Source organism: Carlito syrichta, unplaced genomic scaffold (genome assembly GCF_000164805.1).
Source record: "Carlito syrichta isolate Samal-C Ts95f unplaced genomic scaffold, Tarsius_syrichta-2.0.1 Scaffold115681, whole genome shotgun sequence".
In the NCBI taxonomy this organism is placed as follows: domain Eukaryota; kingdom Metazoa; phylum Chordata; class Mammalia; order Primates; family Tarsiidae; genus Carlito; species Carlito syrichta.
In genome coordinates, this window is record NW_007059777.1 from 1,026,641 (window position 1) to 1,052,622 (window position 25,982).

The window sequence follows — 25,982 nt, forward strand, 5'->3', positions numbered from 1 at the left end:
TCCAGTCTGGGCAACAGAGTGAGACTCCAACTCAAAAAAAAAAAAGCAGGGTCCTATGTGACTCTGCCTTCCATGAGCACCTACCCCACAATCCAGGGCATGAGTGGGGCAGGGGTGACTGCCCTTGTTTTATGAGTGACAGTATGTAGTGCCAGCAGGGTAAGGGACCACCTATGTTCATGGGGCTGGACATGGGTTGGAGCCGGGCCCTCTGCTGCTCCATAGGGGCTCTGCTCTGTGGCCCTGTTCTTCCCAGATACAGCTTAGTCCCCTGGGCGTCTCCTGTGCCTGTAGAGCATTCTGTGTATATGCTGCCTCCACACCGAGGGTCCGCCCTAAGCAGGACCAGCCAGGTGTGTGTCCATTGCAGCTGGAGAAATCAAGGGAAGGCTGGACCAAGAGCTCAGCCACTTGGGGACCTGGATAGACTGGAGTTTGGCTCCCATCTCTAATGCTCCAGGGCACGTGGCCTTGGGTACATCTCAGAGCCCTTGGGAGCCTGTTTCCCACCTACCTCGCAGAGATGCCATGAGAACTTTCCCCAGACTGTGTTTGCCATGAGCAGATTCCCTCCACTCCAGCTGGCAGGGAAGACATTGTTCTCAAGGACAACCTTGATGTAGAGTAGATATTTCCATCTGCTGGCTGACTTGGGTCAGAAGGGTAACCTTTTGGATTTGTTTTTAAACCGAGTATCCTTCCCTAGAAGGTAGGTGGGATTAGCTCCACCTGTCAGATGAGGAAAATGGGGCTGAGGGAGCCGCAGGGATCTTCCCTGCAATTGGGTGTCAGAGACAGGTCTGGAATCCAAGACCAGGCCTTGTCTGCAGTGCTCTTGCAGCTGCAGCCGGCTGTCCTAGCTCACAAGCCAAGTGTACCGAGCATGGGTGTCCTCTGGGCGTGGGCATCCCCCAGCCCTGGGGACCGGCCTGACGGCGCCCTCTCCCCCAGGCGTGTTCATCATCTGCTGGCTGCCCTTCTTCATCACACACATCCTGAACATACACTGTGACTGCAACATCCCGCCCGTCCTGTACAGCGCCTTCACGTGGCTGGGCTACGTCAACAGCGCCGTGAATCCCATCATCTACACCACCTTCAACATCGAGTTCCGCAAGGCCTTCCTGAAGATCCTCCATTGCTGACTGCCACCTGCCCGCATAGCAGCCTGCTTCTCGTCTCCCTGCCCAGGCCGGCCGGCCTCACCCCTGTGAACCGTGGGCAGGAAGGCCTGGGGTGGATCGGCCTCCTCCTCACCCAGGCGGGCCCTGCAGTGTTCACTTGGCTCCACGCCCCTCGCTACCTGCATACCCTCACTCGGCCAGGGTAGTGCTAGGGAGCTGGGTGTGGTACCGGCCCTGGGGCTGAATCCTCTGGCTCACAGCGTCCCCCTCCCACCTTCAGCCCTCCCCTTCCTCGGCACCAAAGATGCAGCCACCTTCCTTGATCTTCCTGGGGGTCATGGGGCCGAGTGCTCTCTGTTTGGCGGGCTTAGAGCTGGCGGTGAGAAAGGATGGACCATTCACAGCCCATAGGCCACGGGAGGGAAGCAAGCACTCTTGTCAAGGTCCCACAGCACTTCAGTCCTGGGAGACCCATGTATATTCCAGACTGCAAGATGGACCCCAGGGATGCCCAGACCAAAAATCTTGCTCCTTCCAGGCCCAACGGCAGCCTCCTTTTCCACGTCAGTGGGTCCTGATCCACCTCACCCCTTTATGGCTCCCCCTCCCTGCCTTTTCCACACACTCTGAAGGGGAAACCCTCAGTCTCGAAGGCCCCTGAGAGGGTCTGTGGCGAGAGGAACTCCTAGCCCCAGCCCGCCCGGCCGCCTTCTGCCAGCCCTCCGATGTGTCCCTTCTCGTGGCAAATGCCAGCAGCCTGGGATCAGACAGGGAGGCCAGGCCTTGGAACCACGTCTGGCCTGGGCTGGAGGGGGCGTCTGAGGCTCCTGCCATACTCTGATGCGAAACCACTTCCCTTTTCTATTCCTTTTTGGCCTCTTCTCTCTCCGGTCTCCCTTCCCTTCCACTGCCTCTGCCTTAGAGGAGCCCATGGCTAAGAGGCTGCTGAATACCATTTGGCCCGGCCTGGCCTGGCCCTGCCCTGAGGGAGGAGGGGAAGCTGCAGCTTGGGGGAGCCCCCAGGCCCCAGACTCTGTAACATCACTATCCATGCACCAAACTAATAAAACTTTGACAAGAGTTGCTCTCAAGGGCCCTTGGTAGAAGGGAGTAGCACTACCTGCATCCCTAGCCAAACCCTGTGTGACTGGCAGGGTCCTACCCGAGGCCGGCCAGGCTGTCCCCACTTCTCCGCCTTCCCCTCTCCAGTCCTGGTATCTCCAAAGGACCCATCCCTTGTCCTTATGGCCCACCAGGGCAGAGAAGGCTCCATGGCAAAGGTGGCTTTTGAAGTGTAGGCATTGCCTGTGTCTGTCTGGGTCTCTTGCCTTGTCTCCTGTCTCCTGTCAAGGTTCCCTTGCTCTGGGGCAGGCCGAGGGGAACAGGGACAGCCCTGAGTGCTGCAGCCCAGACAGTTCTCCCTCCTCTCGGCCTGAAGACTAAGCCTTCTGGGGCTTCAGTTCGGCCCTGCCCCGACCGCAGAAACTTGGCTTTCTAAAAATGAAATATAAATCAACCCAGTGAAGAAGGAATATTCTTACCACGTTGAGAATAACAGGGGTGATGACAAACAACCTGCCAGCACCCACACGGACTCAGGCTCTGGGGAGCTGTCAGGGCATAATTTGCATGCTAAATACAATATTTTTAGCACCAAAGTTTGGAGCACTTACCTTGCCCTGAACATTTAATTATGGACTTTGATCCTCTCCCTGAACCTGCATGTAGCACTAAGCCCTGGTAGAGGCTCCTGTCCCCAAAAGCACCCTGATTCCAGAAGGTGGGCAAAGTAGGCTCAAGGGTTCAGCTCAAGGGGGCAATAATTTAGTGCCTATCTCCCGGGGAAGGCGTCAGACCCCCAGGGGGCCAGAAGCCTCAGGGACCTCTCAGCTGCTAATATGCACCCTATAACCAAACACACACACACACACACACACACACAAATACGTGTACACCATGCTCTTAGTCTGTGGCAGATCTTGACCTGGATGGGAGCTTGGAGATTTATCTTGTTGTTAGAAATCTTACGAGGGCAGACAGGTTTATCAGCTGTGAGAACTGGAAGAGATACACAAGGGAAACAGCCAGAAGAAGAAAGGGGGGAAGAAGAGAGGGAGGGAGGGGAACCAGCCCCAGAGCACTAACAGGGAGTAGAGGGGAAGAGGGTAGGGCAGGGGCGGGAGGCGGGGCTGGGGAAAGTTGCCCACAGTTGTCAGGAGGCTTCAAGTCTTTCTGCCAGACAGCAGATTGACAGCTAGAGTGGGCAGGGGGAGGGCTGGGCTCCACCCCCTCCCCCCTCAGCACTTCAGGGGCAAAGAAATGGGAGGAGGGGGACCTGGGAGCACAGAGGTGGAAGGGGGCAGCCCAGGCTCTGGCTCTCTCCAAAAAGGCACTGAAAAAGACCCCTTTCTCTCGACAGTGAGGGGAGAAAGGAAGCCCTCCGATGTTCATTCACTCCTCTCTCCCTGTGTTTCAGTCTGTGCCTGTGTCGCTATGCAGAATGCCTTTCCATGGAAGGAGCATTCATTAGCGTTTAAGCAGGTGGAGTCTGCACTGCCCCCTTGCCCAATCTTTCCTAGAGCACATCAGGGGATCACCACCCAAGGGTCAGACACAGCTGGACGCTTTGCATATGTCATCCAAGATGAGAAACAGTCATGCATTTACAAAGGAGCAGATCCAGATGGGACTGCACGTCTTCGAGGCTTCAAACCCTATTCTTCCCCAGGTGGGTCCTGGACAAGTCCCAGATGGCCGTGGCCGGGGGAAGGTCCCAGGAGCTGAGAAGGTGTGCAGTCCGGCAGGCTAAGAAGTTGTGTCATTTCATCCACCTATCCACCCATCTGTTGTGCCTTACCCAGTGAATATTATTGAGCAACTATTGTGCTCCAGGTCCCAGGTGAGGGACTGGGAATAAAACAGTAAAGAAGGTGGTCAGGAAACTCTGAAAGAAGCAACTGCAGCTCCTGTTTTCCAGGGAATCTCAGAACAGTTGCAGCCATTTGCCTGCAAGGAGGAACATGAAGACTGGACTGCCTTGGGGACATTTTCAGCATCCCCACCTACCTGGGGTCTCTTCCTAAACCATCCCTGTCCCCAGGAACTGCATGGCTTCCTTTACCAGCTGACTCAACCCTCCCCCACTTAGCTGCTGCCCTTTTGGGTCTCAGGCCCCCAGGCTGTGTCAGGAACTTGAGTTCCCACCTATGCAGGGGGCCACCATGGGGTTTGCCTTCCTTGAGAGTGTGTGCTTCTCCTAACCTCCCCAGTGAGGTGGGTGGTTGGGGGATATTCCTATGAGCTCCACTTGCAGAAGTTAAGCCTTTTAAGGTCTCATCCTGACCAGCCCTGACCAATTGGGAGAGGCTAGTGTGGTCAGATTTTCTTTTTTAAAAGATAGCGGGCTGGGTGCAGCGGCTCATGCCTATAATCACAGCACTTTGGGAGGCTGAGGCAAGAGGATCATTTGAGCCCAGGAGTTCGAGACCAGCCTGGGAAGCATGATGAGACCTCATTCCTACAAAAAAACAATTTAGCCAGGTATGGTGGTGTGTACCTGTAGTCCCAGCTACTCAGAAGCTGAGATGGAAGGATTGCCTGAGCCCAGTTGGTTGAGGTTGTGATGAGCCGTGATTGTGTCACTGTACTCCAGCCTGAGTGACAAAGGGAGACCCTGACTCAAAAAAACTAACAAGACAGAGGAGGAAACATTGTTTGGGACAAGACCAGTAGGGTAACACCCCCAAGCGGATGGGTGGTGGGGCAGAGCGGGGGTGCATTTATTAGTGTAGTTTGCGTAGTGAGAGGGCCAGAACCGGGGTATCCATGTGCCTGAGCGTCCTCTCCTGCCAAACATGCACCCCTGACTCTACCACTGGCAGGTTTTGGGGGTCCAGGGGAGGCAGGAAGAAGTTGGGGGAGCAGCCCATCTTTGGTGTAGGTAGACACACCCTGACTTTGTGAGGTTAGGGGGACAGCGGAAGGGGGTACCTGGTAAGGACAGCAAATAAAGCCTCACCAGAGCAGAGGTCCAGGGTAGTCCCAGAAGAGGGAACGGGCAAGAGCTGCTGGCCAGAACGCCGACCTGGAGAGGCCTTTCACTTCCATTTGGAGCCCTAGACAGCCCCACGTCCATAGGGAATGCTGCATGACCCCACACTGGCCTGTGGCTTCCTTCCACATTCACACCTGGCATCTGAGACCCAGGACTGTGTCTGTGAGGCCAGCCTCACTGGCATCTTGGGAGCCATGGGTGAGGGGAAGAGGTGGCACCATTCGGGGATGGGAGGGAGGGGCAGGGTCTGGGGCAAGAGGCTGTGGAGAAACAAACCTACGGCTTCCACAGCTTCTGGGTTTTCCTGACCATGCCCAACACCGACACTCGGTCCTGTGGTTCTTAGGAGTGTACAAGCTGTGGGAAGAGGGCCATTTGGAGGCCAGACTCCATGCTGCCTCCAGGGCAAGGAAGGCATGAGATGAGCAAGACAGGGAGGACGTTGCCCCAGAAAAGACAAGTTCTGTCTGGCTCCCTCCCCCCAGCGGATGTTGCTCTGGGTTGCAGAGTCAGAAAAGTTGACGACAGGGACCTGGCCCACGCATTTAGTAATAGGCTGTGGATTGTCCTCACCACTCTCTCGGCGGTCATAATGGAGCAGTGGGGTTTGCCCCGACCTGACAGTGTGTTCCAGGAGGTCTCAGTGTCACAGCCCACACCAAGGCACTGAAAGAGCCTGAGCCAGGCTCGGTGGCTCAACCTGTAATCCCGCGACTTGGGAGGCCGAGGTGAATGGATTGCCTGAGCCCACGGGTTCGAGACCCGCCTGGGCAATTTAGCGAGACCTCATCTCTACAATTAATCAAAAATTAAGCCGGGCTCGGTGGCTCAGCCTGTAATCCCATGCCTTTGGGAGGCTGAAATGAGTGGATTGCCTGAGCCCGCGTGTTCGAGACCCACCTGGGCAGGGAGACCTCATCTCTACAATAAAACAAAAAATCAGCTGGGCATGGTAGCGCATGCCTGTAATTCCGGCTACTTGGAAGGTGAGGCAGAAGGATCACCGGAGCCTAGCAGGTCGAGGCTGCAGTGACTGGGGGCGGCCACTGTACTCCAGTCTGGACGACAGAGTGAGATTCCAACTCAAAAAAAAAAGGAAAAGAAAAGAAAAAAAAAAAGAAAGAGAAGCTTCCTTTCCTTCCCTGAATGCATTAGCAAAGGAAAACAGGTGGAGGTTTCCAAGAGCCTCCTCACCAAAGGCTCCCAAAGGCTGGGCTGTCAACACCTTATCTCAAGAGAAAAATGTCTCTGATTTCAGAGCAAGTGCACATCACTAATGTGTCGAATGCTTACTAACTGCCTCGCCCTTAGGCTGGCATGGCATGGGACTTAATCCTTATAATGACCCAGAAATAAGCATTATCGCTGCAAGATGATGCTACCTAGGCTAAGAGGTCCAACAACTAGTGGGTGGCTCAACCAGGATTTGCACTCAAGTGTGCCTGCCTGGGTCTACTAAACCCAACTTCTCACAGCTTCCTTCCTCTGCCTCAGCCCAGCCTGGCTCCTACCGTCTGTCTCTCACAGCAAAAATCCCTGCTGCCTATAATCCAACTCAGCAAACGTGGGTGGAGCACCTTCTGTGCCCCGGACACGGAGGCAAGGAGAGAGGATGGGATAGAATGCAGAGACAAGCAGGACATGGTGATGTGGAATGCATTCAGCAGGGACAATGACTGGAGAACGGCTCTCTCAGCTTCACTGCCCAGGGCGTGGGGACAGAACGCCTTTCAGGAGGGAGCAGCCGCCTCCAGGAGCATACTTGACAGGCAAACAGAGAGGGCTTCATGGGCAGGGTCAGTCAAGGTGGATCATAGGACCCCAACCGGCACTGCCAGGAGAAGGGGACGCAGAGCATCATGGGAAGAGGGAACATGGTGTGGGCCTGGGGCTGGTGAGTACTGTGGCAAAGCTGTAGGGTTTAGAGGAGGCTGGAGTCCTAACTGACTGACAGGCTATAGTAGGCTATGGAGATGTGTTCTTCTGGTGACCAAAGGAGCAGGCAGGGAATAAATGTTCCTGAAGAGATGACCAGAGCTGCCATTCCTATGTTTGGGGAGCCCTGGGGCTCCCTCTCCCCCACTCCCTGCCACAGGCCCAGAGGCCTGCTTCTTTCCCTCTCTCAGCCAGTCCTTGTTATTCTTTCCTTGGGGCTCAGTCCCCCAGGTTGGCTTGGAGCGGGACACCATCTCCCCTGAGTCTCCTCATTTCTTTGCTACTTCTAGGATGAGTCCATAGGCCTTTTCAGCCCTAAGGAGCATTCTGCTGATCCCTGCAATCCTGCCTGCCTTCTGAAACAGCCACAGAAGTCTGCTTGGCTTTTTGCCCTACACTTGAATAGTTGATGCAGCTTGCCAAACCTCCCTGCAACTCCTGGTTTCCTGGCCCCATAACTGGGAAGGTTCCACCAATGGTCTCCTTCTCCCAGCACAAAGGAGCCACCCAGGAGAACAAACTGGGCTGTCTGCATTTCTGGAGGCAGTCAGGCTAGATGATCCCATGTCCCAGGGCCCAAGACTGTCCTTCTTGGGGAGGGCTGGATTGGTTCAGGCAGGGTTTAGGATAAAAAAAGGAGGCTCTCGTCTGGGTAGAGGGTAATGAGGGGGTGAACTGAGTGGTGTCAGTGAGAAAGGGCGGGAACAGAAAGACAAGGAGTGAAGCGATGGTGGATACCAGTGTGGGGGGCAGATATGTATGATCTAGTTGCATTCTCACAACAAAAAGTCTGTTACAGATATGGAGACTGAAGCCCAGAAAGTCTAGGGAAAGTCCACAGCTAGCAAAGGGCAGAATCAAAACTCAAATCCAGGTCTCTGGCTCGGAAGCCCTGGCCACACCCCATTTCCTCAGCCTGCACGCAGCAGAAAGGGTCTTTGAAATGTAGGGTGCACTCTGATTGATTGCATCCCCCCCAGGAAAGGACAGAAACTCACACTGAGTCCAATCTCTAATCAGAATGGGCCCCTCCCCACCCCCACCCAAATAATGCTGCCTCTCCATCTGCTCGTCACTGTCTGCTCCCCACAGACAGCTGTGTCTCTTTCATATCCCCCAGCCCATCCTCTGCCCCCTGCCACCAGTCCAGGCCTTGCCCCTCCTTGGTTCTGTCCATGTCCTCATTCAACATCTACATCTTCCAGAAAGTCCCTCTTGATCAACCTTACTCAGCATGGCCCCCGACTGGAGGAACAAGATGGGCACAGGCAGTGCTGTCCCCTGCCTGTATGTGGCTAGCTCCTTACATTTACTGAAAGTAAACATTCGATTCTGTGGTCGCACTAGCTACATTTCAAGTGCTCAGCAGCACATGTGGCTGGTGGCGGCCCTATTGAGCAGTGCGGATGTAGAAGGCTTCCACCCTCCCGTCCAGGGTGACCCCTTGGTTGGGAGTTTAGAGACTCTTAACTCAAGTGGGGCTAAAGGGTGAAGCTAGACTTGTGAAGGGGGAAGGGAATGTTCATTTTGGGGACATTTTGAGCTTCAGGGGTGTATAGGACTTCAAAGTGAAGATGCCCAGTAAGAAACTAGGGGAGTTTCTACTCTCCCCAACCCTGATCTCCCCTAAACCTGGCTTGAAAGTCAACTAGAGACCCTCTCCTCTGAGATTTCAAGGATATTGCCAAAACCCAATTGTAAACATCTCTAGGAAGCCTCTAGAAGGGAGCTGTGTTGAAATGGGACTCAAGGTGGATGCTGTGGTGTCTGTGTGCGACTGTATGAGTCTGTGTCTGGCAACGGGTAGCTTGAAAAGGAAGGAGAGGGTGCTGACAGAAAAGGAAGGAACCATGTTGGCCAGGGCTGGCCTGAAATCACCACCTCTTGGAATAAGGGAGTGCAGGAAGCCGGGTCTGAGGATCTCTACCTAGACTCAGGACCAGAGCCGAAATTCTTCCTAGGGATAGTCCTGTCCACATTTCCATGGGATCTCTACCATTCATTGGACACTGGGTTCGAAAGGATCATCTATGCTAATTCTTTTCTTCAAGGTCTGTTCTCCAGCTCTCTCCGACAGGATAGCCAGTCATGTTCCCGCCTTTCATTCACTCCATTCCCACCGAGAGCTCTGAGCTCAGCTGGCTATGACTATGTAGCCCCAGAGCTGCCTCTGGCTCTTGTAGGATCCCAGATTTAGACCTAGACTCAGGCTTCAGGGTTGTGAGGAGAAGCACATCGCCCCGTGCCCTCTCCACTTCCCTCCTTCTGCTCCTGCCTGTTCTGGGAGAGACAGAGCTCCTAGGGGCATCTTTAACTACAAGTTTTGCCTAAGGCTTAGTCTTAGTGAGACCAAAAATATTGGGCCAGGTGGCCAGCAGAGTAGGAGGATGGAATGGGCTGCTGAATGTCCCCTGCCCCCAGTCTTCAGGAGTCCCTCCTCAGCCTAACAAGAAAGGAAAGGATCCCTGACCCCCAGGGATGCTGGTCAGTGACTGTCTTCATAGCTATGCTAAGAAAGGACACATGGGACGCCCCCTGGTGCTTGTTCTCAGCCCTTTGGCTGCTCTTCAGAGTCACCTGAGAATTGTTAATGATGCTTATGCCAGGATCCTACCCTGGGGATTCTCTCTGAGTTAATTCTGGTCAAGGGTAGAGGCCAGGTATTAATATATTTAAAACACTCCTCACCCAGAGATTCTAATGTGCAGGCTTGATTTATAGCTACTGCTCTAGGACATATCCTAGTTCCCTGGGCTCACACCTGGCTTTCGTAGTGGCCATAGGCTGTGGCCAGGTGGGGGTAAAGTGTCCAGGGCCCAGCAGGCTGGAGTCACGGTCCAGAGGCCGAAGGATGGAGGATGCTCTGCTAAAAGGGACTCAAGCATTCATCAGGATTGGATGAGGGGCAACAGGTTTCCTCTACCCCGCCTTTCTCACCCCATGCTGACACGAGGCTGCTGGCTGGTGGCCCTGTGCCCAGCCTGGAGTGCCCAGCCCTGGAGGAGGGCATGCAAAGGCAGGCATGCCAACTGCTCAGGGATCAGAGCTGGATAGTAGTTGGGACCACAATCCCCTTTCTCTGACAAACATCCTTGAGTTGGAGGGACTACTTTTGCTGTGTTTTCTAGCAGTGTGGAAGGCAGAGGGAGCAGGATAGGACCCCAGGGCACCTGTCCTGCCCCCACCCCCTCCCGACAGTCAGCTGCTTACCTAGAAACCCACTGGCGCTGAACCAAGGTCCCAGTCACACAAAGTCAGTATGAGCAACTCCAGGCCTGCCCCAGCCTGCCCACAACCAGCAGGACAGGACAGCCTAGCTGGCAGGTGGCCAGGGTGTGGTTACAGGAGTTGAGCTCTCTGAGCCACTGCTGTTGAGAAAGGTCCCCGCCCTTGAACTCTGTACTGAACCCAGACAACCCACCCCTCACCATCATTACCACCTCACTTTCCCTCAGCTGTACTGCCTCCCTGACCCCATGTGAACTTATGTGCACGGATTATGCACACACACACCGGACAAATCACACATACATGCACATGCACACCACACTAACACTGCTGGCCCTGATACATAACCTGGTTCCATAGGTCAACCTGTCTCTAAAGGAGACACTCAGACTTACGGCTTTATTGACTTCTGGGTTTGAAACCTGACCATGTAACTGGGCACAAAGACAGGAGAACTGAGGACCAGTGATCTTGTTTCCACACGGGATCATTCATCCACAGTTGGAGTGCACCCTCTCTTCTCTCCCAAGAGACTGTGAGGGAGAGCCAGGCATTACAACCAGGGTCATCGGGAAGGTGTGTTCAGTGTGCCGACAGGAGACTGGCTGGGATTTTAAATAGTGAGCAGCAATTTCTTCTGAATATTTAGCTCCTAGCCCTTGAGCAGAGCAGATGTGACTGGCTCTTCTGCCCTAGCCTGAGGTAAGAGGCCACAAACACAAGACAAGAGCTGGGAGGAATCCACTTCCCTCACTGCCATGCCTCCCTGTGATCTCAGAGGGAATTTCTTAGGCAGCAAGGACTCTGTGGACTTGAGCATGTAGCTAGAGGTGGCAGGAGTCTTGGGACTGGAGAGGGAACACTCCTCGTGGGCTTGGGTTCCCATAAAGGAGGAGGAGGAGGCCTAGGATCGGCTGGAGATGACCTGGAGAAAGTGCTAAGCGGCCAAGCCAGGGGCCCCTTCCCCAGTTGCAGCCCAGTAGCCCTTATTCCCCTTCCCCCAACACGCAGAAGACCAGTTTCCTGTCTCCTCTCAAGGAGAAAGAGGCAAGTGAGCAGATGGGGAAGAGGCCCGGTTTCATGCGCACCAATTCCTCTATCCAGAAGAGGAGACATCAAGCTGTCTAAACTTCCGTCTGGGCTTCTGGCTCAGCACCACCCAGAATGGCCAGTGAGGGCTCCTTGCCCTCTAGGAAGGCCAGCATGCTCTGCTTCTGGCTATGGAGGGCCAGCTGCCGGGGCGTGCAGCCCACTCCATCTTGGACATCCAGTTGGGCACCAGCCTTGACCAACACTTTAAGGATGGCCGTGTTGCCCTTGAGGGCAGCTAGGTGGGCAGGTGTCCAGCCCACCTTGTTGCGGGCGCAGACATTTGCACGGTGCTCCAGGAGGCTGATGACACTCAGGAAGGCGCCCCTTTGGACTGCCAGGTGGAGGGGTGTCCAGCCTGACTGTTCGGCCACATTGGGGTCAGCCCCACACCGCAGCAGCGCCGACACCACCACCTCCTCTCTGTGGCAGGCAGCTAGGTGCAAGGGAGTCCAGCCCATGCCCCCGAGAGCATCCAAGTCTGCATGGCTCTCGGTCAGCAGGTGGATGATCTCCAGGTGGCCCTTGTAGGCTGCTAGATGCAGGGGTGTCCAGCCCTGCTGGGTGGGCAGCTCGAGGCTGGCTCCATACCTGAGTAGCATCTTGCAGATAAGGTACTTGCCCCTGGCAGCCGCAGTGTGCAGTGGGCCGTAACCACTCTGGTCAAGGATATCCGGGGCCGCCCCACTCTTCAGCAGGTGTTGGACGGCCCTCACTTTGCCCCGCTCTGCCGCCAGGTGCAGCGGTGTCCTCAGGTTTCTCTGCTGAGCGTCCAAGTCAGCCCCCTGGCCTGTCAGTAGCTTGACTAGGCTGATATGGCCAAAGTAGGCAGCCACATGGAGGGAGGTCTTGCCCTCGGTATCACGCACGTTGGGGTCCGCTTGACGGGAGACCAGAAGCCGAGCCACATTCTCAAAGTTGTTCTGTGCAGCCAGGTGAAGCGGGGTCCAGCCCTCGTGCTCCTGGGTGTCCACATGGGCCCCGTGGTCCAAGAGCAGGCGCGCGGTGTGGTCGTCCCCATTCTGGGCTGCAAAGTGCAGCGGCGCCCAGCCGTCCTCGTCTGCCAGGTTGGCATCAGCACCGTGAGCTAAAAGCAGGGCACAGAGGTCGGGCTGCTGGTCCTGGGCAGCGATGAGGAGAGGCGTGTAGCCAGAGGCCGTCTGGCAGTCCACATCTACCTCGTGGGCCAGCAGCAGTTTCACCTGCTCCATGCTGCCCTGGGCCACCAGGAAGTGCAGGGGAGTGACCTTGTTCTCGTAGACGCACAGCTCCTGATCGCTCGGGACGGAGCTCTCACTGTCGGAGAGCTCCAGGACCCTCTTTGAGTACCCTCCGGAGTCTGCTGGGAGGAAGGTGGGGTTGGGAAAAAAAAAGACCTGTGGCCTGTCTGAAGGTCATCTCGGCCATCCCCCTGCCTCCTGAAGCAGAGACTAGAGGGTAAGGGCAGTGGCTTTCCTGATAGCATGGCTCTCTACACGGTTATGACTGTCAGGACTCCAGTTCAGCTTCAGAAGCTTGGAAGCTGAATCCTATATGTCCTGAGCATGGACTCTGGAGGTCTGGGTGCAAATCCTGCTTCTGTGTCCTTGACCTTAGCCAATTCTCTGCCTCTTTGAGCTCCTGGATCAGCAAAGGGAGCCGAGCAATGCTGAACTCATTCCACCACCATGAGGACAGATCCTGTAGGTGAGCGCTTTTGGAGGAGGGCCTGGGATGAGGTGGGGTAAATGCAAGTGGTTGGAGTTCGATGATCTAAAAATTCTCCCTGAGGTCTTAAGGATTCACTTCCTCCTGATCTGTCCAGTGGAGTATTAGTATTAAAAACAACAGCAATGATTATTGCCCAGGCCAGTCCCTATGGGTTCTGATTTAATTAGTCTAGGATGAACTCCAGGTATTAACAAAAAAAAAAGTCTCTCAAATGATTCCAGGGTGCAGCCAACCTTGAGAACCTCTTAGGTCAGGAAGGGGGAACCAGGTGGTGCAAAGACACAGACCTGGAGGGGAGGCAGAGTCAGGCCCCCTGGGGGCATGTGCATTTCTGGAACACATGGCTGGGTGCTAGGAAAGGACCCCAAAACTCCTGGGGAGGAGGGGAGGAGGGGGATGGGGAGAGGGTGTGTTGATTCTACTTTCTCCTCTGCTGTGAGTTCTCCAGTCTCACCAGTGACCCCTGTGCTCACCATTGTCTGTTAGCTCCTGGCTGACTTCCTCACTGACCTGGGGAAGCAGAACCAGGGCAGGTCAGTGGGGCAGTTCCGGTGTGTGCCATGCTCCCCTCCTTCCCTCCCTCCATTGCTCCCAGACGCCTGTTAGGACTCACTTCCTACCCTGTCCCTGGAGACCCGACTCCTTTGCCATTGCTACCCCCAGTGTTTCTAGAGGAACATGCTGAGCAGGAGAGACCCTCCAGCAAGAAGAGGCCCAGGGCCTTGCCTTCCCCTTGGGCCAGGTGGACCACAGGGCGTATCTGTGGGTTCAGCCCATGGCTGGTTTCCGTGTTAGGGTAGGGACAGGAAAGGGATGCTATTGACGCCTACAGCACGAAAGCTTGCGATAACCAAGGCTTCCCCATGCAGGACAGGGCTCTTCTTGATCCCACACATACAAGAGAAGGCATGTCTTTCCCAGGGGCTCTGAGCTAGGCCACCACTAGCCCTTAAAGCACTTTCATGCAAATTAGGAAAAGCCATCACCCTCTGGGTGGAGGAAGCCTGAGCTGGGCAGGCTGGCTTGGTGAGCAGAGTGTGGGCTGGCTTTCAGTCCCCCACGTTCTCCTTCAGCCAGGCAGCCTTGGGAAGGACACAGGCCGTGCATGAATATTCAGTGTCCTGCCAGAGGCCACTGCAGTCTACACAGCAGGCTCCAGGACAGCATGACAGACAGGTCTGCCCAGCCCATGTACTCACCTCCCAGGACCTGTGCAGGGATGGCTTGCAGGACACCTTCCTGGCCAGCATCTCGCTCTCGGGGTCTGCCACAGGACTCTGTGGCAGAGACAACAGCATGTCTGTCTCCACTGTGATGTCTGTTCCATGAGGGAGAGAGAGAGGGAAAAGGAAGCCACAGGCTGGCCCGCTGACCTTCTCCTGTTTTAGATACTCAAACATTGCCTGTAATCCGCTCCCCCGCCCCCGCCACCCCGCACATGCATTCCTGGGTCCACACGCATCCACACACATCCACAGGAGGCAGGAAACTTGGGTCCCAGAGGAGTACCTCTGTAAGTCCCTGATGCTTCTGGTTATCAGAGTCCTTTTCCATGGAACCAGGGGGCAGGGCCGAGCAGTCTCCAAGATGCTCACACCTACTTACATGACCGCTTTCTCATAGTCCCGGAGGACTGGGTAACCTCACGGTTCATTCCAGGCCTGTGATCTCATGGTCTGGAAACTTTTTACAAATGAGGACACTGTAGCCCTGAAAGAACCAGGGCCTGGCTGGAGAGCTCAGTGGCAGGACCAGGCCTAGATGCTATGGCGTCTGCCTTCTGGCAACCAGGGTTTTCTCGAATTCCTGGGTGCCAGCAATTCTCTCGCCTCAGCCTCTCAAAGGGATGGGATTACAGGCGTGAGCTACCATGTCTGGCTGGGGGCATTCTACTCTACCTCCCACAGGGACACACGTGAACATATAGACCTCTGTCCTCATCTGCTCCTGGCTCCCAATACCATCCTCCCAGCCCTGTGATGCAGACTCCACCTTAAAAAGTCCTTCTAGGCCCTAGTGCTGCAGGTGTCTCTCTGCATAGCTCCCAGGAGTGACCTGGGTCTAAACATCTCTCCTCCTGGCCCCGCCCATGTCCCAGTCCCTGGGCAGGTGAGGCTGGATAAGCACCTAGAAAGCACGGCCTCTTCTTGGGGTCCTGGTCCCAGCAGCGCCTCATCAGGGCCACCACCTGCTGGGCCTCGCCTGGCCATTTGTCGGAGATAGGCTGCAGGGAGGGCCGCATGCCCGTGGCTACTCGGATGATAATGGTCATCATGTTGAACCCTGCGAGGGAGATCCAGGCTGTGCAGGTGCTGGGAGGCAGGGCAAGGGGGCTGGGTGGGAGGGCAGGGGCTCTGAGGGTCCCAAGAAGGTATGTTTGCAGCAGGGGCTCCACAAATGCTTGGTGAATCAACAGGTAGATTTTTGACCAACCACAAGTTTTCGATTTGAGCAGCCAAGTCCCCCTAGGCCTTCTCCAACCTCAGGACCGGACATGACTCCACCTTGCAGGCAGGTGCCATCTAAAGGTGGCAGGACTGACAGACAAGGCCTAGGTGAAGGTTCTGACTTTCAACATCTCAAGGTTACCCACGTGTCCTGCCAGTCTATTTACCTGGCATCTAGGTGGCAGGGATGGAGGATGTGTGGGAGAGGGCAGGAGAGGGCATAAGGGAGTCAGGTGGAGCCAAAAAGCACGAGCTGGGGCTTGACTGACTTCATCTTTCCTTTTACTGTGACGTGAGCTCTAGACTATAAGGGCTATGACTGATCCGAGGGTAGTGGTGTTGACAATTAATTGGTCAAAACCTGTTACAGATATCTTTGTTCCTTCTCCATTCCCACTGCTTCATTTGACTAGCCTTAACAACTTTCTTTAGACAAAAAAGAAAGAAAAAAATAGAATATAGAGTCTGGGAGGAAGGAAGGTGAGACTAGGAACCCCTGGAGAGAATGTGGTCCCTGTACACCTGCCACTCATGTTCCTTCTCTAACCCTAGACCTCCCACGGCACCTTCCAGGACCTCATCTGGTAACCCCAGGCCTTCCGTGCCCTTTCCAGGACCCCAGACCTCCCACGGCCACTTCCAGGACCCCACGCCAATAACCCCAGCCCTCCCGTGGCCACTTCCAGGAACCATCTGATAACCCCAGCCCTCCCACGGCTCCTTCCAGGACCATCTGGGGACCCGCCCTGTGCCCCCAAAAGAGCCACAGCTGCCTGCTACCTGAATACGGTTTCTTCTGAGTGAGGAGCTCCCAGATGACAATCCCGAAGCTGTGGAAGGGGGAAAACACTCCCTGAGTGACTTGGGATATTCACCATCACCCCAGCCAGGGGGCCCTAGAGAGCACACAATCCCAGGCAGGCCTCTCTGGCCAGAGTTCTCCCTAGCCCTCCTCCTCCCATCTGGGCAGGGAGAGGCTGGACCTCATCCCTGCTCTGCCCGTTGGACCACAGGGGCCAGGCAGGGTGTTGGCATCCAGCTGCCTCCTGGAGGTATGGCATGGAGCCCCGCCTCCCGCTCACCTGTACACGTCATATTTGGGCCCTGAGGCCTTGTTACTCTCCAGGAACATCTCAGGGGGGATATAGCTGAGCGTGCCCCGCAGAGCTGACCTCTCGATGTACTGCATCCGGGTGGACTGTTCCATCCACTTGGACAGGCCGAAGTCTGAAATCTGTGAGAAAGCCAGGGGCAAGGCATAGGGTTGCAACAGAGTCTTGCATCCCATAAACAGCTTTGCTTTCTCACCAGTCCTGCTCTTATCCGTTCCAGGATAGTGCAGTGATCTTCAACACTGTCTCCCAGCTCTACCACTGACTACCTGCGTGATCTTGGACAAGTTACTTATCTCCTCAGAGCCGCAGTCTCCTCATCTGTAAAATGGAAATAATCTGAGTTCTTAACTCAAAATGCTATTATGAGAACTAAAGGAGGAGACATGCAGAAAGCACTTAGTGCCTGGCACGTAGTAAATACTTGGTAGGTGCTGCCGAGACTATGGATGAAGTTGGCATCTTCAGTGAGTTGTTCACCCCACCTCCACAGGCCCTAAAACACTGATAAATCTACCATGTACATTGACCCCCCCCCGCTTCCGTCCATTGAGTCATTCACTTGCCAAGTAGCCATTCATTGAGAGCCAGTGGGTTGTGGACTGAAACAGGCAGCATGTAAGAAAAATGAGACACCCCCAACATTCCGTGCCCTCATAAATGCTTATTCAAGCTAAGGATACAGTCATTAATGAAGAAGTTCTACAAATCATTGCATATTTACAATTGGGGGTAGCCATATGAAGAAACAGAGGCATAATGGAGGTATACAACAGGAGACCTTTGGGATGGATCAGGAAGACCTCTCTGAGGAGGTGATCTTTAAGCCAAGAGCTGAAAGATGAGTAGACCTTTGCAAGATAAATAGAGGGAAGTAGGGAAATAGAATGTGTCAAGGTCCCAGAGCAGAAAAGAGAGTGACATGTTTTAGGAACTGAGACAAATGGCCATTGTAACCTATCCTAGGGATCATCTCATTTACATACATCCCCACCCAAAGCAAAAAATGGGAGGGATAGCAATTATTCAACCCATTTTAGAAACGGGAAATTGAGACTCAAATAGGACTAATATGGGCATCCTCGTACCCAACCTTATGTACCAAAGTTTGCTACTTAGCCATCTGTTTAGTTGTGATCCCGGCCTTCAGAATTTGTCCATTAAAATTGTTGACAGGCCAGCCAGTCAGTCATTTCTCCTTACCTGGAGGAGAAATGGAGTCAAGGGATCGACCAGGTCCCTCACCTTGACATGCATGTTGCCATCCAGGAGGATGTTGCCTGGCTTGAGGTCCATGTGGAGCAGAGGTGGCTTAATGCTGTGCAGGAAGTTCATGGCCAAGCTGGTCTCGTGGATGATGCGGATCTTGAGCTGCCAGGAGAGGCTGTGGGTGGGCAGTATCTTCTCCAGGGAGCCGTTGGCCATGAACTCCATCACAATGCCCAGGGGCTGCCTGCATACCCCGTAGATGGACACGATGTGCTGAAACTTGATCTTCTCCATTTTGGCCGCTTCTTCAATGAGGCAGTTCACATCCAAGCTATGGAGAGGGGGAGCAAGAGGTAGAAGAGGGTGACCTATCAATGATGCCGGACTGTGGGGACCCAGAGGAGCCTTAGGAGCTTGCAAGCTAGAGGAGAAGGAAGGAGAGACATGAAGTGATGCCCAGCAGACAGCTCTGATGAAAGTTCAGGTGGCCAGCAGCCCCAAGCCAGGACGTCAAGGAGTCGCAGGCTCAGACACCAGTCCATTCTACAGAGGTGGCCACAAAAAATCCCACATCACAGTTTGCCACATATCTCAGCTATTCATCTCAATGGTTGTTGCCCCCAGTAGATTTCAAGTCCCTGGAGGACCCATAATTATGTCTCATGCTTCTGTCTTAAAATATTGCTTATTGCTGTTTTAATCATGAAAAGAACACACGGACCTTGTAGAAAATCTAGAAACTACAGAGAGCTATAAAAAAAATAAAAATAAATCACTGGTAATCCAACCTTCTGAAGTGGGCCTCGGTTGGTATTTTGGTATATTCTTTCAGGATATGTGTTCAGGTGTCTCTTTCCCTTTCTCCCTCCCTTTCGCTTCCTTCTCCTCCTCTTTCTCTTTGGGTCACAGGGTACATGGAGCGCGGGCACTTTTCACACTGTCACGGGCTACAGTGGCTGCACAGGGTTCCATTTCATGGATGATCTGCAATCATTCATCCTTGTGTCCGCCACGCTCTCAGCATCTCGCCAGGCCCCGCACAATACGTCTTTGTTGAACGGACTAGAAATCAAGACCCAAGGAATGCCTTACAAAAGAACCGTTTGCAAACCCTCTGGCTCATTTCACTGTATGGGCCCAGAGAACAGTAAATATGCAAATTGTTAGAGATTGTTTAGGGATCACGGAGATGGGGATTCAGGAGAAATGACATTTTTGAAGCCATGGTATTTGCAAAATGGTGCTGGTGCTGCAGTCAGAGGTAGCTGGAGGAAATGTGCTCGCAGGACCTCTCTGGGAAGCCAACCAGAGAGACTTGACCTCCAGGAAAAGCCGCCCGCTCTCCCTGGCATCAGAACAGCATGAGATCTGGGGTCTCAACGCCCTGATTTCAAATCCCAGTTTTGCCACTTGTTAACTGCCTGTCCTTGGGCAAATGAGTCTCTGGACCTCGGTTTCTAAAGTATCAATAGTAGTGTGTATTATTGATATAGTGGTATATACTGAATAATAGTGGCTGTCTTGCACAAACCCATATCACACTCAGACTTCTTGAGAGCATGAACGGCTGTCTTCTCTTCCTCATCTCCCTCCAGCTGCATCTAGTTTCTGGGGTCCGCGCTTCACTGCCCAGCTGTTGCCAAGGCTGCCAACGACCTCCATGTTGCTATAACCCATGAACAATTTCCAGTCCGCAGTTCACAGTTCAGATCTCTGACTTCTGTACGTCTGCGATGTGTCAACATGCTTCTGGATTTCTTCCTCTCTTCCTGGTCACTTCTCCATTGCCTTTGCAAGCTCATATTGTGTTACTTGACTGCAGGCTGGGTCCTCGCCACTCTCCCCTCCACCTCTCCCTCCATACTCTTTCTCCAGTCAATCTCAACATCTCTGATTGGATATTCAATACTAAATGTGTCCGAATCTCTCCTAAAAACTTGCTCCTCCCTCAGCTTTCCTCATTTCAGTGAATGGAGCCTCTACCCATCTCAGACAGGGACCTTGGTGTCATCTGTGCCTCTTTTCTTCTTCTCACTCCCCACTGCCAGTCCATCAGCAAATCCTGACAGTTGCAACTTCAAAATATTATAGAGCAGGAAGCTGACTGCGTCTCACCATCTCGGCCCATTTGCATCTTGCTCAAGTCACTTCATTGGCCTCTTCACCGATTCCTCTTCCCCTCCAAAATATATACCCAGAAAGCCAGAGAGATACTTTTAAAGTCCAAGTCAGAGCATGTCGCTGCCCTGACCAGGACTCTCCCATGACTCTTGTCATTCACAGGAAACACCAAGGTTCTTACATGGTTGAAAAGTCCTACAAGGTCCATCCCCACCCCCAGACAGAGTTTGTTGACTTCATCTCCTACTAATCACTCCTTCCTCACTGTGCTCCTATCACACGAACCTCTTGCTGTTCCTCCACTCTGCTCAGTGTATCTCATCTCAGGACTTTGCACCTGCTGTTCCCTCTACCTAGAACACGAATCCCTCATAGAGCTGCATGGATTCCTCCTTCATTTACTTCAAATCCTTACTGATTCGTATGGATTTCACAGAAAAGTCTATATAAAATAACAACCCCACCCTACTCTGACAATCCCCCCCACCGCCCCATACACAGATGGCCCACACATTATTATTTTTAGACCAAGGCTTTTCTTGGAAAATCAGATGATATTTTACATATTTTAATCAAGAAAACATTGGGTGGTCATAAATGCTATAATGAAACATTTTATCATTTATTTATTTTATGTCTTTCTCCATTAGGTTATAAGTATTCTGAGGTCTGGGGCTTTATTTTGTTCACTTAGTGCTTAGAATGAACGAATCTCATCCATGCCCTGGCTCCAACCACCATCTGCAACAAATGACTCACAGGTTTTAATAATGTTAGATCCAACCTTTACTCTGGAGTTCACTTGATAACTCTTGTTGGCTGTTTAGAGACACTTGATCTCAACACGTACAAAACCAAATGAATGATCTTCCTCTCCAAACCTGGATCTTCTTTCATGTTCTTTGTATTAATGGCCAATACCACCATTCAACAAATGTGTACTGAACAATAACCTTGTGTTAGGCACTGGAGACAGAGACGTGAACAAAACAGACACGTGGAATGGACATTCGAACAGACCCTCCACTCCTTCAGGCAAACCAGACATGGACTTAACCCTAACACTCCTCTTTCCCTTTGTGACCCCCTAGCCAATCCAGCATCAAGGTGGGTGAATTGTTCCCTCCTAAGTATGGCTGAATCCATTCCTTTCTCTCTAACTCCACCACCAACACGTTGGTCTAGACCCCAATCACCGCTTGTCCGGATGAAAACAAATCTCCCAACTGAACCAGCATCCACCCTACACCTTCCAGTCCATTCTCTGCACTGCAGATCTGATTGATTCTTCCCACTGCTACCACTCATACCTGGTTGTAAACCCTCGGTGGCTTTTCACTGCTCCGTCACTCTCTCAATTCCAGTCGCAATGGACTTTATTCCATTTTTTTTTTGTACTTAACTCCTGCCACAGGTCCTTTGCACACTCTGTTGTCTGTTCCTGGGAAATGTTCCTCACCTACTTAACACATTCGTTCCTCACATGTCAGCTGTAGTGTAACTTCCTGGGGAAACCCTTTCTGGTCACAAACTCTCTCTAAAGTCACATAAACCATACATCTCTCCTTCCCTGCACTTCTCACAGTAGCATATTTGCATTTGATTGCTGTAAATGTCTTTCTCCCAGTAGGCTGCAAGCTCCAGGAGAGCAGGGACACACCTGCTGCAATCATTATCACATCCCAGGGTGTAACACAGAGCCTGACACACAGTAAGAGAGAAATATGTATGTGTCAAGTGGACGAAGGAATGGATAAGCGAAAGGAGGATTCAGTGAAGTAACACATGTGAAGCTCCTAGCATGGTACTCACACAGAGCAGGCATTCACTATCATCAATTCCGTGCCATGCCCACCCAAGGAATCCCCAGAACTTGGGAAGGGAAAGTGGTGGGAGTTTCCATCAACGTCTAGCTGTAGAGTCTTGTCAACACCATTTGTTTCCTTTTATTCTTTATTCCAAAGGCTATAAGTGATTTGGACAAATCCTATAATAATCTGATCATATTCCAAAGCCAACAGGCAGATGTTGAGGGCCCCAGGTTAGCTCACTGTCCCCCTCTTCAGGAAGTGGTTGAGGACCCGCGAATGGGAGAAAAGACTGGTTTGAATATATAGGGCCTGAGGCTGTGTCTTGAGTGTGCATGGTGACCATAGAGACCATGACAAATAGTAGGAGATACCCCACCCCAGCCTCTCTGTTTGATGTCCTGGGAGCCTGGGGAGGAGGACATGGTTAACATGTTCAGATTTAACCCGACGGCCTCCATGGCCGCAAGGGGTGAGCACACAGCTAGTGCATGCCAATATGTGTAATGAGACTGGGGCCCCACCCAATGGGAAGACAGAGATGAGTGGACACCGTGGGAGAGAGGAAGGAGGAGAAAGAGGGAGGTGCACCAAAGCGAGGCTGTAGTGCACGTGACGACAGTCAGGGACAAAAGCAAAAACAGAGATCACGAATTCCAGACCTGACCCTTCGGTGGCCTGAATAGGTTTCTGTCTCCCAAGCCCCCACCCTCCCAGCCTGAACTGGCAGGGCAGGGCCACCCCAGATGGCCATGATGAGAACGTGGTTCCCTACAGATCACCGAGTCAAGTGCCACTGCCTCTCAGGAAGTCCAGCCTTGCTTTGAGAGTTTGGAGTAAGGAGGAGGGAGTCAGAGGACAGTGGACAGTAGTCATTACCACCGGGGCACTCAGTAGGAAGGAGGTGCTGGAAAGAAAGAGGCAATACACGTCTGGAAGGTCAGATGGGACAAACGCCTCTTCGCTATTTTATTTTTTGAGACGGGGGTCTCGCTATGTTGCCCAGGCTAGTCTTGAACCTCTGGCCTCAAACAACCCTCCCGACTTGGCCTCCCAAAGTGCTGGGATTACAGGCAAGAGCCACCACCACGCCCAGCCAAGACAAAGGCATCTATGGAGGGTAGTTCCCGTGCAGTGCACGTTTGACCTCGGTTGGTTCCACGAACAGGTGTGCCGACTCTGTTTCAGGAACGAGACACATAGGGTTGAGCCTGGGAAACTCAGGCCACTGGGTAGACTTCAGAAACGCTGAGGGGACGATCCTAAGCCCCAGCCTCAGTCGACCCCTCCCTCGAAAGCTCACCGGGCCAAAAGCTCGTCTGGGTTCCCCTCCAAGAGAGGGGCAGGGCAGGCAGGTACCTGGTGGCGTCCGGGGGGAGGCCAGGGGCGCACTTGATGGCGTACTCGGTCCTCCAGCGCTTGTGTCGCGCCTGGAACACCTGTCCGAAGCCGCCGCTGGCCACTCGGCGCCAGGGGTCCTCGAAGTCCTCGCGGGTGAAGACGGCGAGGCCGCCCAGCCGCTGCGCAGGGGGGTCGGCGGCCATGGGGTCGGCGCGGCCCCCGGCTCTTCCCCGCGTCCGCTCCCCTCTCGGGCTGCAGCCGGGATGGAGCCGCGGCTTCCTGCTCCCTGGCGAGGGGGAGCACGTCTCGCCGGCCCTCCCTCCTTCCCCGCCCTTCGAGGAACGAGCCTGCCCTGCTAGGGCGGGGAAATCCCCGCCCGGAGCCCTGCGGTTCCAGCGACTTGGGCCTGGGAAGAGGGAGGGATATGTCCCTGGGAAACAGCCACATCTTTGCTGGGTCTCAACCTCTGGTTTTTCCCTGTTCTCACCCCTTGAGCTAGGGAAGGTTGCCGGGAAAGAAAGGTGTCCCCAGGCTGGGCGAAGTCCAGCCAGGAAAGCTGGCCCCACTGTAACCAGGCCCAGTTATGATGAACCCGAGTGGAAGTCAGTCTATGTATTCGTGCAGCTCCTAGGTAGAAGGGTTTATGAAGAGCTCAGTTCCCTTTGGCGTCTGGTGCAGGGATCCCTGGCCCTCCCCAGCAAGGTTGGGGTTCGGAACATTTGAATGGGGATTTTCTGGACTGAATCTCTTAGATGGGCTGGTTTAATGCTTCCTTGTCAGTGTTGGATTTTGTTTGCTTGCTCGTTAGCCATCTTGGTGTGCTAAAGGTCACTGGGGCGGGGTCTTCAGGGACAGAGTGGGGTGGGCAACTGCAGGGAGCTCCCCTCCCTGGAACTGCTCTCAGCTGTGACCTCAGTGGGATGGACCGCCTGCCTGGTGGTGGCTACGGGGGAAGTGGACTCCTTTCCTTGGCCCTTTGTTACTAGGAGAGGCTTGTTGCCAGGGACCAGAGGAAGCACCAGCGGTACCAGGGCCTCCTTTGCTGGAAGGAGGGCAGGCTGAGCGGAGGTGAGAGCACAGCAGCCTGGGGCTGTCGAGGAATCTAACCTGAGGGTTGAGGACAGAGATTTGGGATAGAAGGGGAGAAAAAGGAACCTGAAGAGGCACACCTGGCTGCTGGATAGACGGAAAGCTGTCCTGGTGGGAGCGTGGGCGCCCAGAGAAGCAGTGGCAACATGTTGGCATTCTTTCTCTGCGCTATCTGTTCCTTCCTATTTCCTGGCATCCACTGTGGGTGCTACCTGGATCCATGACTGGGGCTGCAAGCGAGAAGAGAGGAAGGCTTTCCGGTGCCAAGCCTGGAAGTTTCTCTGGGTCCTGGGTCTATGGGATGGTCCTCTTACCTCGGAGACACTCAGAGCAGAGCAAATTCCACGTGCCTAAACAGATGGTCCTTCCCTGAGACCTTGACCAAGTAATGGCCCAGAGGCAGGTGCAGCTGGGAAAACTACAGCAAGGCAGTGGGGTCAGCCGCTTCTCCCCTACAGCTGGGCAGGTGGGCTGAAGTCCACAGGGAATGTACAGAGTGACCATCCTCAAGTTTGAGGAGCCTACCCTGCCAGAGGATGAAATGCCTTGCCTTTGACCCAAATCTGGAGAGCCCTTTATCCATGCCACAGACCGGCCAGACACCCAGGCAACACCATAGACATGACAGGTGAACAAAAGACTCCTGATGAAAGATGGAGAACTCAGTCCTTCCATAACAACTTACATGAAACTTCTAGGCCCAATTCTGGCAAGCAGATTTAGAACCGAAGATTGGGCCTGGAGGCATTTGTCACAGGGATCCCTGAGCCACTATTAATTGAACATTAACTTTGTTCCAGGATCAGTAGCTACTTTACTTACTGCATGAATTTTACAGATAGTATCTTGTTTTAGCCCAAAGCAATATTATGGGGCCAACTTCTCTCTATTTGCAAATGAGGGAATTAGCTTGAAGACAGTAAGTAGTCAGTGGCCACAGAACTAGTAAGGGGTAGTTGACATTCAAACCCCAGCCTCTTGGTTCCTATGGAAATAGGTTGGACATGGGAGGAGCAGGTTATAGCCTTTTATGAATATGGGGGAAAGAGTCTACCTCCCTGGAAGTGGCTGGAGGTGATGGACCCTGCATACCCCAAAGACAGTGCCAGAGAGAGGCCCCTTGCTTTGTTTGGAAAAGGCAGGAGATGGTAAAACTTATTGCTCCTGGAGCAGCCCTGCCAGCAAACTCCACCCCACAAGTTTCAAAGTCTCCCCCCAGGGAAGCTTGGAAGACAATACGGATGTTATTGTCAGAGAGACCGGGAGGACAAGAAGAGGCCTTGCGCGGTCTTCTGGGTGGGTTAACATGGAGGATGAGAAGGTGAATAGCCTCCTGGCCCTGAGGAAGTTTGACTTGGGCCCAGATCTCTGACATTCAGTAAGACTCCCAGAGGAAATGCCAGGGGTGAACAGTCTGAATCCGTTCAGCAGTTCTTTCTGGCCCAGTTACACCCAAAGTGGCTCTCCAGGGAGGGCAGGACACCAGAAGCTGCCATTGGCTGTCTGCAGAGGCTGTCACAGGAATGTTGAAGATGCATCAGCTCTGGAGGAGGGGACCCCTAGGGCTCAAGGCAGGCAGCCAGGATCCCAGATAAAACACCTCTGCGAATTTCCCACAGGGTGGATATGGAGAGACATGCCGGAGCCAAGGTGTGTTCCTGTTGATCCACCTGTTGAAACAGCTGAGCTGTGGGTTCAGGCACCTCTGGGACTTC

At 53.6% G+C, this 25,982-nt stretch overlaps 2 protein-coding genes across 4 annotated transcripts in view; one reads left to right on the forward strand and one right to left on the reverse strand.

Moving 5' to 3' along the window:
* The window catches only part of DRD2 (dopamine receptor D2), a 16,627-nt gene extending 14,402 nt beyond the window's left edge, over nt 1-2,225 (forward strand). For 2 of the 3 annotated variants that reach the window (XM_008073425.1, XM_008073436.1), the window contains one exon: nt 952-2,225. In XM_008073425.1, coding sequence (XP_008071616.1) covers nt 952-1,145 — 194 coding nt within the window. In that variant the 3' untranslated portion in view covers nt 1,146-2,225. The remainder of the gene's footprint in view (nt 1-951) is intronic. The other variant, XM_008073433.1, reaches the window with a different exon arrangement.
* Nucleotides 2,226-11,465: 9,240 nt separating this feature from the next.
* ANKK1 (ankyrin repeat and kinase domain containing 1) lies at nt 11,466-23,381 on the reverse strand. Its single transcript, XM_008073447.1, has 8 exons — nt 23,197-23,381; nt 17,945-18,239; nt 16,670-16,821; nt 16,368-16,417; nt 15,268-15,423; nt 14,340-14,458; nt 13,614-13,650; nt 11,466-12,769 (listed from the first exon to the last, which is right to left on the reverse strand). The coding sequence occupies exons 1-8, from the start codon at nt 23,379-23,381 to the stop codon at nt 11,466-11,468; spliced, it is 2,298 nt and encodes a 765-aa protein (XP_008071638.1).
* Nucleotides 23,382-25,982: the final 2,601 nt, after the last annotated feature.

What these genes read in the sequence shown, in the direction of transcription:
- ANKK1 (XM_008073447.1), bottom strand. Translation starts at nt 23,381, where the DNA reads ATGGCCGCCGACCCCCCTGCGCAGCGGCTGGGCGGCCTCGCCGTCTTC. An exon ending in CCCAAATATGACGTGTACAG is followed by an intron (nt 16,418 to 16,669) that starts GTGAGCGGGAGG and finishes CCCCTTCCACAG; the next exon opens with CTTCGGGATTGTCATCTGGG. An exon ending in CCAGGAGCTAACAGACAATG is followed by an intron (nt 12,770 to 13,613) that starts GTGAGCACAGGG and finishes TCCTCCCAGCAG; the next exon opens with ACTCCGGAGGGTACTCAAAG.